Raw genomic sequence first — 15,414 nt, forward strand, 5'->3', positions numbered from 1 at the left:
GATTAAAATAATGTTCTTTTATTTCTCCTTTGTCAAACAGGGAAACAGCAAGAATGTCAATTATTGGGGTTTGGTTTAAATCAATGAAAAGTGCAAAATCTCTGCAGAACTTGTAAGACTGTTCCAAATCTTTAACTTCAAGAGGGCTTAACCTAAAACTTTTATATAGATGAGTATTTACATTCCTTTTTTTTTTTTCCAAGTTGCTAGAACGTAATGTGGAGCCTCCAAAAGTGAGACTGAACAAGAGCAGCTGTAGGCAAAGAGAAAGGAACCTGTACCAACCATAGTGCAGTTTGACGATGAACGGGTGATTTACTTCTACCAGGATGTCTCGCTCCATTTTGGTACGGACTCTGTCCCGAACTGGGGGAGCAAGGGAAACAACCCAGTGTGAAACAAATGCACTTGGTACAACACAAACACAGCAGAAAGGCTTTCCTGTCTAAAGGAATCTCTTCCCTCAACACCTTTTTAATGTTCTCCCAAAAAACTCATTCCCTCAGACAGCAGAACTCTGGTTTGTTTCTTGTCTGCCCCAACTTTCTTATTTGCTTCATTATACTTCTAGCACATCCCCATATTTTTTCATTATCCATACTACTTTCAAGGAAAAAAGCTCCCATCTACATCCAACTTCAATTTTTGAATTAACTATCTGTACTGAATATATAGTATTTTTAAGATTATTTTCTCCTCTAACAGTAACAGTCCTATTTACACACAGTGGACTCGCACCCATTCAAGTGGCTCCTGAAAGCCAAAACACTGAATTAAATTGTTATGGCTCCTGAACAAGAGAATGACTTCATTTTAACCACAGCAGAGTTCTGACTTAACAAAAGACAAAAGGAAAACTGTTTATGAAATTAACTTGTTTTCATATAATGAAAAGTCTAAACAGAATTAAATAATCCAATTTTAAACTTTGAAAGAGCATTTCTGACCACATAATTAAAGCTACCTGGCCAGGTTTAAAATAACACTTAAACATGAACTTACAAGTTACTCTAAAAAAAACCTACTGTCAGAGAAGAGTTATGAACTCACTGACAAATATTTAAGACTAACAAAAGCTTTTAAATACAGGTGCACTAAACCCCACGGTCCAAAGTCTCAGCTGAAAGACAAACTTACCTTTTAAAGAAGCTTTTTTCAACACTTTCATTGCATAAAGCTGCCCAGCATCAGGCCCAATTATCTTCCTCACGAGGAAGACCTGGCAATATAAAGCCGATTTTTAAATCATTGCAAGCTTGGTAATCAAATCCAAACTCTCACAAAGCATTTGCAAACCTCCTATTAATGTCAGGCAGCTTCCAGTGCTCTGCTGGAAGTACTAAGCACACACCTTTAAAGGAAGAGCAAAACTGCATTCCTTGATCAGATCAGAGCTGCAGCAACACCGAGCTCTCTGAAGCATTGCATCGGCCATAAACTTTGGATTCTTTCCTGGTTTACTAAACAAGTTCTTACAGAAAGATGTTTCTTCCTATCACTTTCTTGGAGAATGACACTTCTGCCTGGTCTGCCACCCCCCAAGAGGTTTTTGAGGTTTAAGACCCAAGTCTCAAATATGAAACATTCATTTTATTAATGAATTCTTGTACAAGTGGTGAGATGAAAGCAAGGAAACCTCACCATTTAAGATCAAAGCACCCCTTCCCTCTGGAATAGCAACTCCAACAGGTTTTTCTACTTTTTTCTCTCCAGAAGAGTTTTAAAGATAGATGGGATATAACTTGACACTGAGAAAAGCATATCAGATAAAATACTGCAGTACAAAGACATGGAGCTACACTAATTTTTAACCACCAGATCTTCCAATTTACAAATTGGTTTGATATGTGCTCCTACTTCTAAATTGCTGTTCTTGCAATAGCAATTATTAAGTTATGAATTATTAGGTTTAGCTGCAAAAAATAACATACAAGTCCCAAGAGAAAGCCAAGACTTAATCAAAATTGCCTCTCTGATCTCACCTTATCCAGACTTTCATTTACACTAGATTTATTTCCCTCTAGAAATGATATGTATTTTTTCAATGATCTTATCAAATTTTCCACTCTAGAATCAGAAATTCAAGCACCATCATGACTAAGTTGTATAGGGTTGGGAGAGGTGCTGTTTTCATTTTAAGCTCTGGTTAGAAGAAAAATGCCCTCACGTTTCAAGGTTGTCTGGCTTTTTGTTTTGATAAGTTTTGCCCAATAACTGACCTACAACAGTACTCTCCTATAGGTCAAGAGGATAGAAAATAGTAAAGGGAGTAATTTGAACACCAGTAACTAAGAAAACAGCTGTAGATGAATACAATCCCAATTATAAAATATTAATAATAAGCACATAGGAATATTTTAGTCTTAATAACCAACAACTTGTGAGAACATAAGGAATTCATGTACAAGTTACACATTTTACTCAATAAGGCCCAAAACAGCTGAAAACTACTGCAGCACCACCTATTTATTTAATTTGCAGACAAAGCCTTGGTAGCCCCACATCTGCTTTAGAAGGCAAACAATTCCTCAAAGGATGAAGAGACAACTTCAGTTAATTCAGGAGGTTTAACCCTTTATTTCTGTGGGAGTGTAAAATCTTGCACTGATGTCAAAACCAGGCTCCAGCAATCCAACCCTGTGTTTGCCATGCCCAAAGGAAGGACCCTGGGAGTAGAAACTGGCAAGAGAAAACACCATGAAGGCAAAGCCACTGATCTGCCTTGTTTGTTTTCTCTTTTCAAAGGAAAGCAACAGAGACAGAGACTGAGCTCAGGTGTGCAACAGGCACCATGCAGCTCCTAAAGCTGCTTCCTGAAGCAGGCACTGCCAGCTTTCCAAAGCTCCAGAGCATGTCTGGCCAAGCTGGTGGGATTCCAAGCAAGAGCATTCCTTAGGCTGGCAGAACCCTGAACTCTGGGAAGCCAAATCTGAGTCAGGGCTGGCTGTGCCAGCTGTGCTGAACCCTGAGGTAGCTTCACACGTCTCAAGTCAGGAGTAATAAATATATGGAGCTTTTCAGGCTTTGACAGTGAGAAGTGTGTGAGGGAAACCAACATTACCAGGTAAAGAAATGTTTCTGAAACCTCAAAATATTAAGAAATATTTAAAGTCTGTTCTCTACATCATCACTGATTCACTCAGTGCCTTCCTAAAGTCTATTTCTGCCTCTCTCATTCCACTCTATGCAGAGGTTTCTTCCTGCCTAGAGACACACACAGAACCAGCAGAAGAACAGGAAATGGGAACATATGTAAAGCTGATTGACTACTTTTGATGCACTGCAAAAGATGCAGTTTGAGTTTGGTTTTCAAAAATTAATTACCTCCTTATACACTAGGATTAATATTTCAACTACCGTGTTTCAACACAGTGACTGAGAGATCAGATTTTTAACTTCATTTCTGCAAAGTGACACATTACAAAAGGAAAACATTGTAACAAAAACCCTGCCATATTTCTTCTCTGTGCCCTCTGAACAATTAGAGTCTTTTAGCTGCAGATCACTTGGTAAATACAGCAAAATAAAAAACATGAAATACATTTCCCAGGCTATTTACTTTACTGTTACTTTGGTTCAAGTTCCAAACTGCCACAATCAACTCTTCTGTAGCTACATAAATACAGATTTTGTGTGTTGAAAAAAGCCAAACATTCCCAGCATGTCAAGTCCCATCATTAAAAGACAAACCACCGTTTCCTTCAGAAGGTTCTGTCCATGGCACTGGAGCAAGGCTGGAAAAGGATTCAATTACTCAACACATTTTCAAACATTCCCAGCAACTCCACTGGCCACTATTTCCCTGTAATGTCTGGACAGGTCTATGGAACAAGTTTATCATCTTACCTTTCCAAATGATCCCTGTCCAAGAACCTTAAGTAGTTCAAACTGTGCTGGATCTGCTTTCTCACATCCTTCTTTCACGTGGTGTGTAATAGGAATTTCTTTCACACTTCCTTCATCCTGTGATTTCAAAGCAAACAAAATACAACAGTGAACAGGCCTGCAGTAACTAAGTCTTGCTAAACATGCATGTAAATACCTGGATTTTTCTTTGTTTAGTTCTATTTTAATAAAATATTTGAAACTCTAATATGGCATAAAGGAAAATTGTTCAAATGAAGAGCTCTCCCATCTATCTTTTCTTAAATAGACACATCTAAAATTTCCAAACTGAAGGGAAATTCTCAAAGAATGCTCATTTCCCTTTGCCATAAATATTCCAACTGCAGAAAAGCTGGATTACTTTACACGAAAGAAATAAATGTACAGATTTTTAAACCAAGACTTCTGTGCTTCACCTCTGCTTAGCAGCTTTAGTTTTCCCAGTGATTACTCTTCTCATCTTTCCCCTTCCTGAAATAAGTCTTAATGAAAGCCAAATTGAATTTCATCATTTGGGGTAATTATTGCTTTTCACAGCAGCAAATAATAACTCTGGTCATCCATTTGTAGCTGGAGGAACAGGCAGCATTTGAAGACCATAAATAAGATATGAGTCATCTTAAGGACTCTGAGAATTCTTGCATCCAAGAGAAGAAACAGCTCTGGGGTGCAGAGCTCCTGGGAAGATTATCCTGTGTGGGGACCTCCTTGAAACAGCCAAGGGTAATTCTGAGCTAGGTGAGTGATTTAATGTTCTCTTGACTTTCTCATGTCCCTCTCATCCTTAGCAGAGCAGGGCACGGCAGCTCCAGTTGTGAAAAGACAAGCGTTCCCGATGACAACAAACCCATGATGGATTGCAGCTTTATGGTGTAAGAGAAGTTTCTGAGAGCCAAAACAAGCAAGGTGTCAAAATAAGCACCCTTGAAATTAAAAACTGAAGCCTCCAACAGCAACCTCAGCTCACAGGGGGAAAAGGAGCAGCACCCTCAGCCCTACCAAGAATATCAGTATTTTGTACATAACCCAGTCACAAAGGAAAATCCCATCTGATTTGCAGTACTTCATTTTTGGGGCATCAGATGATTATCAGCTGCCTTCTATCCTCTCTTCAGGTCTTCACTTTGAAAGCTTCTCTTAGCAGAGACCAGAAAAACACCCAACCAACGTCCTGTGAGTTACTGCCCCTCGATGAGAAGTGCAAACAGAACCAGGAAAGGACCTGAGCACTGGATGAAACAGCTGGGTTTTGGAAACAATATCATTCTATAGTTAGGTGAACTTATTGTCCAAGATTGTGCATTAAAACTTCTAATGAGCTTTATCACAGCTCATACAGAAGTACCTGGATGAAATTATTTAATTGGTTTTAGACAAATTCAGAGTAGAAATCTGCTCATCTGAATTTGTACATACTGTAGTAATTAAAGAAAAAAAAGAAGCAATCATCACATGGCATTAACTGCTTCTGCCTTAATTGCTTTGCTTGTCCAGAGGGGGAAAGAAAGAGTTCAAACAAACATCTTGGTATATTCCCAAACTGCAGTCCAGCTGTTACTGCACACGAGTCCTTTCCCCTCCCCTCTCTCTTATTTCATCCTCCCTTCTGGGAAAGGCCTGTTTGTTCTGCCTGCTTCCCACACAAAGGTGGGTATTAACACCAGACACTGCTGGAAAACAAAGTTAATTCTATAATTCACATCCAAGCTACTTTATTTCCCTCTTTGGTCACAAACCCCCAGCTGACATATGCTGATGACACACTGTAAACATCCCGGCTTCCCTCCATCCATCCACCTTGGTGTCTGTGCATTTCTCTACTCAGAGGAAAGATACACCTATCTTTTCATTTTCCTTTACTTTTTAAACGCATGCCTAATTTAAGGCACGTAAGAACAGCAGCATTCTGAAGTCATCTGATGACAGATGAAAGCAGCAAGTTGTCTAATTACACACCAAGTTCTACAACAGACTTAATGGTTGCTTCTTCCTATGAAATATGTAAATACTCTATTTAGAAGCCTTCTTTCTTCCCCATCCTAATTTGTATTCCTTAACACCGTGAACCTTTGCATGAGAAAAGCTCTTTAAGAGTTCAGCCTATCCTGTGTTTATCACCCACCTCGAGCCATTAGCCTGTGACATCACACGTGGTTGCTGAGGAGACTGAGAGGATTTCTAAATGTGAACTCAGGAGAGAAATGTTTTCCATGCAAATAAAGACTAACTCGAGACGGATGAAATTAGTTATTTTTTTTATAAAGTGTTTTATCTTCACAAAAGATGTCTATATAATTTCACTTACTTAACTATCATTAAAGTACTAAAAATTGGAATGACTGAGGTATAAAGAGACCTCTTCATCATTGCCAAGGAATGAGCACACAGAGCTGAGCAGCTCCAAGCCACTTTCATTTTCATTTCTACTTTGGCCTCCACGAACTGCAAATTTGATTATCTCACTTTGTGTTCTGCTCCCTGAGCAGCAAATTTCTTTCTGAGCTGAAGCACCAGCTCCCACCGAGTGGCCTTGCACAAGAGGGAACTCTTCCCTGCTCCCAGTAGGTTCACCAGGAGCCAAGGAGCCAAAGGAAACACTGGGATCAGTTATGCCTTTGCCACGGCTCCCTGGTATGTGGCTCCAAGCACCTGAGAGCCCAGCAACCTCCTCCTCCTGGTTCAAGAGCAGTGGAAAACTCAAGACGATCCACTGCTCCTTTCTTTGCTACATGTGAGACCACTCTGACACTTTAGTTACCCACTCCACACCAGGAAATGTCCAGGCACCACCTAGTTCTATGCCCAAGACTTCATTCTCCAAATCCCATACTTATAAATGTTATTGTAACACAAAGCAGTTGTTACAACTGGTGACAAGATGTACTTATTGCAGAAACACAAAGCAGGTTGGGTTGGAGGGACCTTAAAGCTCATCCAGTTAGATCCTCTGCCATGGGCAGGGACACCTTCCACTATCCCAGGGTACTCCAAACTCCTGGCCTTTGACACTTCCAGGGATGGGAAGTCCACAACCTCTCTGGGCAACAGATAGCTGACACTCTCTTTATGACCCTGCTCAAAAATACAAGGATGAGTGTGTTGAAAAATGATAGCACATATTTCCATGGGAAGCCAGGCATTTCACCACACACAGGATGAGCCTGAAGTTTAGTCCAAGGTTTAGCCAGCACACAAAACACTCATCTTCAGCACCTCCTAAACAGGCACTGGACAAAATCCATGCTCAATAGGGGGTTACCTGGGATAGTTCTACATAAAAGCAAAATTAACATACTGATGTACACATTAATTCTGTTGAAAACAGCAGAATTAACTACCTTTGAGCTGAAGGTACAGCAACTACACCAAAAACTACAAAGGCAGAAGAGCTGACAGTGTAGCAAGAGCAGCATTCAGCCCTCTGTATGAGAGGCTTGAGGTCAGCCTGAGCATTTCTGAGGTTGAGGGATCAAATGCTCCCTGCAGCACACAGAATCTTTCCATAAAGCTCTGCCTAATGCAGCAGATTTTCCCAAACAAGGCACTTACAGTCCCTACCCAGGTACTAATTTCCAAAACCATCTTTGAGACTTAGAGTCTCCTCAGATAGTATTCAAATAAAATGATGGGTTCCGAAGTTATTAAAGAGCAGGGAATGCATAAATTTTGCTTCAACAGGAGATCATGCTAATGAGTGGCTGAAGTGAACAGGTACCAAACACTTACATGGTAGGAATATGGTTCACCTTCTTCCATAGGCTCATCTGCCATTTTAAGGCCATTTAGCTGGAGAGGGGAATGCAGAGGGAAAAAAAAAAAAAAGAAAAAAAACTTCATTAAGACCAAGCAATTTCAAATTAACAGAGTTCATAATTCAACCAATTTACATTTCAGAGCACACAAGTGAAAACTGGTGGTGGGGTTGCTCTAATTTAAAGCTGTAGTTTCAAACAAACATTACTACTCAACTGTTATATTTAGCATCTCCCTTATGTATCATTTAGCATCTCCCTTTGTAAATGCCATCATTATTATTATTATGCCAGTGTTATTTAATTGGGATTAATTTAAAACTCCTTTAAAAGCTACAGATACCACCCCTACAAGATTACACTAATACAGAATTCCTCAGTTATGCACGAAACTTATGCTGTAGATGCTTTTCAGAAACCTACTCTTCTAATGAAAATTAATTTAGAGTTTAAAGAGAAAAGATGCAAAAGTGATTCCAAGCCTTTTTGAAAATACCAAGTCCATGGTTGCAGTAAAAAAAAAAAAAAAATTCAAAACTTAGTTTAAGCACTCCCTAAGTCACAAATAATTCAGAGCTGAAACTACACAAAACAAAAACCCAAAACCCAAAAATATGAAGGACATGCTCTGTTCACACATGTAAAGCATTAATTAAAAACTGGAAATACCTGACAAAAACGGGTGAACGGGTGAATCCCACTATGGATTTTGCTAGTAATAATTGCTAATTTATTTATATATTAATTGTTCAGCATCTCTACCTTTATGTGGCGCAGGTCTCACACTGAAATATTAACTAGAAATAACATAAGAAAACTTCAACTTTTTTCCTGAAAACAGAAGGTGAACCAATTAAATTCTAGGCTGGGTAATGACTTTTTTTTCTTGTACTTCTGATTTTTTCCTAAAATCCCTGCCTAAGAAGAAATGCCCCAGAGATTCCTCTGTTCAGAACCAAACCCAGAATCTGGAGGAACAGGTGGGGCTGCAGGGCCAGGTTTGTACCACAACTGTGTCACCCAGGCAAACCCTCAACCACTTCCACTGCTGCTACAGACTCCTGGTTTTGAGAGCTTTTAAGACCTAATTCACAAATTAATGATTTTGATAAAGTTAAATCTCCAATTTTTGTAGCAAGATACTGGCACTTATTTTTGGACTATATCCTCACTGGAAAAAAAAACCAGATCAAGGAAATAGCATAAAGCTTCATTTATTTTCCTTCTACAAGTTCTTATTTATCATAACTCAGTTTAACCAGTGGTGCCTCCTGCCCATGCCCATCTTTCATCTCTCATGTGTTGCCACCCCCGAAAATCACTCATCCATTACCCTGGATCCAGAAACCAAAGTTATTAATTTGCAATGTAATTTATTTCTTTTTTTTGCATAAACATTTTTTTCCAAATTAGATACTGGGGGGGGACAAGACATTCACTGTGGCTGTTCCTGTATGAATTAACTAAATAAATCAAGAAGTAACACCAAAGTTCAGCCCAGCTCTGACCTCCAACCTCATTTCCATGCAATTTCTTTTCACAATACCACAGGATTACACTCAAGTGTGAACCAATGTGAAGCCCACCAAACTTGTCCAAAAAGCTTATTTGGAACTAAACTAGGTTTCCACTCCAGGTGCTCAGAAATGTAATAACATTGTTCCTTCATGGACTTAAATTCAAAGTGATTTTAGTGTGCATTTCCCTGTTTCTTCCTATAAATATGGGCAACATTTTCCAAGTTTTGTTCCTTCAGTTTAAGCTCTGGAACCAACGCTACCAGCCAGAAGGACTGTAGATACACTGAAAACAATACACATACAAAAAATGAAGCAGGAATGGGGTTTTGAACCTAAAATCGGTGTGTAATTTCTTCTCTGGTGTTCCTGACAACACCATGTAATGTACTTTCAACTTGCTGGCAAATCAAATACACTAAGCTATTGGACTTTTATGGCAGGTAATCATCTTAATTAACAATTTCCTATCATACACTTTTCCCGTTCATTGTTGCTCCTTGGTTTGTGTTTGTTTTTTCCTGTCCAGTCTCTCTGTACTGATACAGACTGGGACACCTGCCAATTTCTAGTCCAAAGAATTCGATGTTCAAGGGCATGAATCTGCTTTTACTGCTTGATACACACAACTAAAACTTTTGCCATATTTGTTTGTGAAGCCTGGTCATTGTCCATTAAAAAAAAAAAACCAAGGAACAAAAATCTGCAAACTTGTTAGAATATAACCCAAAGTCTGGTAGCTTGTTAAGTAATTCAGGTAAAAAAAGTCAGTGACAAAAATCAAATAATTACTGTCTTGTACAGTCACTTAATTGGCCAAGTTTCAATAACCAGAAGCTGGCAAAAATGAAAAGTGACAGTTAATGCTTATTTCCCACCTCTGTGGAAACCAGATACAAAATGCAGCTTCCACAGCCAAGTGAGGCTCCTTTTAGTGATTTAACCGTGAATATTTATGCACAAACATATATAGAACAGAACTGTCTTAACCTCTAAGTCATTACTTACTAAATATCTACAAATGCACAAATTTAATTTATTATTGAGAATTAAAAAGTACATCTCTCTATAAAAAGAGCAGGTGGAAGAAGCCAGTACTATGACTGTGAAGGAGATTCCTTCATCTTCGAATCATTTTGCTGTTCAGTGCTGCTAAAGTCCTAGAACTGAACATTTTAAATATTAACTCCCATGAAAACACAAACTGAACTCAGACATTCAAGCAAACACTGACAACACTTTCCAAACACACATTCTGGAAATGACACAAAGTACCGCACGTTGTTGATTAGTACAAAATAACAAAAGAAACTATATAAATAGATGAGCTCAAAGTTTAGGTCAGAGCACCTGGCAGGTCAGACACTCACTTTTGCAGAGGTGCAGGCTGAGGGACCCAACTGCCTCCCCGGGAACAGTGTGCCTCTGGATTTAAATAATCCCATGGATCCCATGACTGGGACCATCCCTATTACCTTGGGAGAATACCCAAAGGGCTTCTGGGGGCTGGAAAAAGGCTTAATGACTATTGCACATGTTTTTCCTCTGATTATTGCAGCAGAACAGAGGATTCCCAGTGTTACCAAAGATTTGAACCATCTGCCCCCCACATATGAAGGATGTTTTCACTGTTTACATGGTAAATGCCTTAGGATTTGGTGGGTCTACAGGTTTTGGTTGAAAGAAGCCAGGCAAAAGGTCAGCAAAAATACCTAATCACAGGAAAAGCAGTGGAAGATGTAAAGCAGGTTCATCCTGCCCTGCTTTTACATGTCTTCATTGAGGCATTCAAACAGCATTAAAAAATGTCTAGAAAAAGCAGAACTGGGAATTTAATCATCATACTATAATTAGAAGTAAAAAGCAGTATTCAGCACCACTCACCTAAAGTCTTGTCTGGCTTCAAACAGGTAAAATTCTACCCAAGGATCACCAAGAGCTCCCATATCCTCCTTCCCTGGGCTCTGTTTGGGAAGTTACTGCGGTGTCCCCAAGACCTGCACCTCAGTTCTCCCACATGAACACAGGAATAACCAATTTCCTTCCCCACACACAGAAGGAATGCTTCAAATACTTATTTCAAAATATTTGAGTGGAAGCTTACATAGGAAATCCCAATTATGTCAAAAAGACTTTGAAAAAAAATATCCTGTCATGACAACCACATTTGTTCCTCATTTATTCTTAATTACATCTATAGTGAGTTTGCATCATTAATTTAACTAGCAACACATTGGCCTAACGAGTATTTCCTGAGATAGGTCTGAGGAATTTGACGGTTCTGGGCACATCCACTCCCCCACCTGCACAAATCCTGGGCCAACCCCAGTCCCTCAATTCCCCCCTCAAAGGGAAGAGGCCTCGTAACTCCCTCACACTCTTTAACACACCAAGTAAAAGAGGGAGATAAAACAACCTAAAACACCTGAAACCCATAATCAATTACTAGGGAGAGCTATAAAGTTATTTTCCTGTGGCAAATAAATCATACATTCCAACAGGATACCAAACCTTCAGCAACATATAATTAGTGATTTTAAAAGGACATTTTGATCCTTCCCATTATCAGATCAGGGGAGAATTACAGGTGCCTCCAGCAAGTTATAGCTCTGACAAGACACAAAGCTGACCCCAAGCACAGCTATCACTGAATTAGCAGTGTTCCTGCCTGCGTACATAATCGTAACTCCAGAATCAACGGGCATAAAGCAATCTCCAAATCATGTTTGATGGCAGGTAATTCTGGGAAAGGGTAAGATTTAAACTCGATGAAAGCAATGATTTCAAATTTTATTCTTAATGTAGTAAAGTACTACATAAATAGCAGAATTCTACCTATGATGAGCAGACAAATCATCCCATTCTTTGGATTTAGGGTTACTGTGAAGTGTCTCCAAAGGTATCCTGCAGGAAGGAAGGTGAGCTACCTGCAACAGACTCCTGGCTCCTTTCTGAGACTCAGAATACTACAGCAGATTCCCAAAACTAATTTCAGAAGTGGTATACAAACCCACCATCATTATTACTGTATTGCAGCACTTTTCAATGCATAAAGACACTCATTGTTTTCCCTTTAAGAGCATTAATGTGCATACTTTTTTTTTTTTTTTTTTTAAAGGCAACTTGTTCTCCAAGATCTTTACAAAATCTGTACATTGTTGTGATGGCTGAGGGCACTCAAGATTAGGGGCAAGGTTTTACTTTCTCTCCCTAACAGAACACCACCCGATTGTGGCGATTCTGAGAGATGCACAAAACTAGGTAGAGCTGAGTCATCCACGTCACTGCCAGTAATTACTCACAAAGGAGTTATGCAACTCCTAACACTGACAAAATTCAGTGGCCTTTGACAGACCGGGCTCAGAACGTGCTCCAGAGGATGGGCTGAAAACACTGGCCAAAATCAAAGATGTATTTATTTAAACTGGCAAAGGCAGCAGCTTATGCACAACAGCAGCAGAGTTCAGCTCACGAAAATGCCTTTTGGAAGGCAGCAACTCACAATGCAGCCCCGGTTCCCAGCCGAATACTTTAGTTTTCAGTCACTTTTTTGTTTCAGCCTTGTCTTGCTTGTCACAATCAGGCAATTAAGTAACTGGTTCCTGAAGTATTTATTGCAAAAATAAGTGTTTGAGACAGAGATTGCATTTATGCAATTCAAAATATTCACGTCTTGCAAACAGCATGTGCTTACACCTATTACACAGCTCCTCGTAAATGCAACCCTCCCTGTTCAATGGGCAGAAAGTGCCCAAATTCCCATATTCTGCCCAATTCCAACTATTTCTGCATTTCATCCAGCTTGGTCAGTAAAATGCTAATGTTTACTTTCCTGTTTCTTTGTAGACTGTAATTATATTTTAATAATCTACAACAGTTGATTATGATCAACACCCTTATACCTATTTTCATTACCATGGAAATATTTATTAATCCAATATCCAGGGGGAAAGAAGTTCACTGAATATTTGAAGCTTAAACAGCGCAACACTCATCCTTCCTACCTAGATTTAAGGAATTCCCAGTGTCACAAACAGCTTCACAAGTGATGCTGTCATAGGAATATAAACACAGGAACAGCACAGTGCACAGCCCCAAATCCTCAGCACTTCAAAGACCCTCCCCCCCCAAAAAGGGCAAAATAATTCAATCCTGACTTTCAATAATTTCTTCCAAAAGTTCATGTTGTTCTTGTGACTCGAATCATGAAAATTTGTTTCCTACCTTCAAGATCACATTCTTTCCTTGCCAGGTGTTTTTACTCCAAGTCAACACAAGTGCTACTGGAAACGCACTTATTGCTAATAACATAATCCTAAATTTAGTCAACAAGCAGAGTCCTCAGAGAAAACCATTCCTCGGATTTTCCCTCCTGTGCCATAGCTGATGGACAAGAGCACCAGAAGCACAAGTTAATCTTCAAAATAAGAACCTATTTCACAGTAGCTCTGTTGACTGTAGTTCCAGCAAGGCCAAGGTCAGAGATCTCTCAGGCTGCCAATACAAGGCTGTAACGAGCTATACTTAATTCTATAAAAACTAAGTGAAAGTCCAAACGAAAATTCATTTTGACATAAAATACACCTTTGTTAAATCCCCACGCCACGTGGATGTAGAAATCCAACAAGTGAGAAGCGCAGCACATCCCTGAGATCACTTATAGGAAGGGTTATGACAACACAAGTATTTGCTCCTGTAATTTGGGAACTTCACACTCAACTTGAAGAAACTGGTTTGGCATAAATGGGCTTTAACTGCTGCTGGCCAAACCTAACACGAACACAACAAACACCAGGTCTCCTTTTAATCAGAGCACAACCAGAGGAGCTTTACACAGACCTTATGAAATAGTTCAGGTACAGACCTGAGGAAAATACAATTTAAAGAGCGACTGTTGCAAACAGTTGCCTTCAGATGTTACACACACACACAGAGCCCTTTCAGCTGGACATCCCCTGCCCTGTGCTCTGCTGGCACCCCTTGGTGGGGGACTTTGTCCAGCCAAAAAACACCCAGGGATGCACATCCCAGTTCAGCTGCAACACTCCACACCTGGTTATTTTAGCACTCATAGATCACGATTTCTTAATATTTCCTAAAGAACTCATCGACAGGACCAAGAAAGTTCTCAGACCTTCACTAAGTTTCATACCTCAGCTACAACATAACTACTTTTACAAACAATATGAACAAATAAGTCTTAATACTTTTGCTGACATTCAGATCCTGTAGCTTCACCAACATAATTAGGATTTCTCTAATATTAAGGTACAGAGACTGCCTCAAGTATTATTAACCATTAGAATATTTTTAAGTGTTAGAGTGTAGCAGCCATGGTATAAAAATGCATATCCAGTAATTATAGTACTTGGCAGTGGTACTAAAAACCGCAAATATTAAAAGCACTAAGAAAATTGGGGGTTTTTTCTCTTTAAATTTTTAACATGGAAAAAAATTTCAACAAGACCCTTTAAAGGACATCCTTTCACTCTTGCACACTTTGTACTTTGAGATGATTTTGCCAGACCCTTTTCACCTAGAAGAGTCTGGTGCACAACAGAAAGCAAGTCTGACCAGTTTTAAGCAGCTTTATTTAGATAACATCTTTTGTGCGTCTAACAGACCTAGGTGTAATCTTTTATTTGTCATAGCTGACGATACCTGATATGCAACTCTCCACTTCTGATTTCGAAGCGCAAGAGTTTTAATACTCAAGCACCACGTTCTGCTGAGACACAGGAATCGTTGTAACAGAACCAGTTTTACCTTTTATTTTCTTTTAAATTGCATTTGCTCCTTGCTGATGAAGCACCTCGAGCACTAAGCAATACCTCGAAGCCGTTCCTCGTTCTTTAACACGTTTAAGCATCCAAACCTCAGCCAGGCACTCCTGGTTCCCTCTGCTCCTTGTGTTTATGATAATCAACGTAGAGTTAGTTATTCAACGTTTAAGCATCCAAACCTCAGCCAGGCACTCCTGGTTCTCTCTGCTCGTTGTGTGTCTGATAATTAATGCATAGTTATTCCACGAGAAGGCAAAGGGACCTCCGTAGTGACAACCTACCTGGATGCGTAGCCACATTAGCACGAGCAAATTTCCAGCAGAACTTAAAGTAACTTTTCACAGGAGCTACGGCCATAAAAGTGAGTTTACAACCCCCTGGATGCTACGTGGGGACAGACACCTGTGACACGAAGCAGCCGGGAGGCGACACAAAGCACCGGTCTCCCCCGGGCGCCGGTCCCGCTACCTCCACACG

General features: G+C 39.7%; 1 protein-coding gene across 6 annotated transcripts in view; it reads right to left on the bottom strand.

Annotated features, from left to right (window-relative positions):
• The window catches only part of RPS6KA6 (ribosomal protein S6 kinase A6), a 37,250-nt gene that overhangs the window by 20,816 nt on the left and 1,020 nt on the right, over window positions 1-15,414 (bottom strand). The window contains exons 2-6 of one of the 6 annotated variants that reach the window (XM_042029262.1): window positions 14,986-14,998; window positions 7,612-7,671; window positions 3,847-3,963; window positions 1,138-1,219; window positions 286-366 (exon numbers count right to left, since the gene is read on the bottom strand). In XM_042029262.1, the coding sequence (XP_041885196.1) occupies window positions 286-366; window positions 1,138-1,219; window positions 3,847-3,963; window positions 7,612-7,656 (325 nt within the window). In that variant the 5' untranslated portion in view covers window positions 7,657-7,671; window positions 14,986-14,998. Of the gene's footprint in view, window positions 1-285; window positions 367-1,137; window positions 1,220-3,846; window positions 3,964-7,611; window positions 7,672-10,524; window positions 11,009-11,038; window positions 13,242-13,378; window positions 14,921-14,985; window positions 14,999-15,218; window positions 15,381-15,414 lie in introns of those variants that run through there. The other 5 variants (XM_042029261.1, XM_042029260.1, XM_042029263.1 and 2 more) reach the window with 5 other exon arrangements.

Source organism: Corvus kubaryi, unplaced genomic scaffold (genome assembly GCF_017639235.1).
Source record: "Corvus kubaryi isolate FWS band 111438036 unplaced genomic scaffold, C.kubaryi_AGA036_p1.0 37322, whole genome shotgun sequence".
Lineage (NCBI taxonomy): Eukaryota > Metazoa > Chordata > Aves > Passeriformes > Corvidae > Corvus > Corvus kubaryi.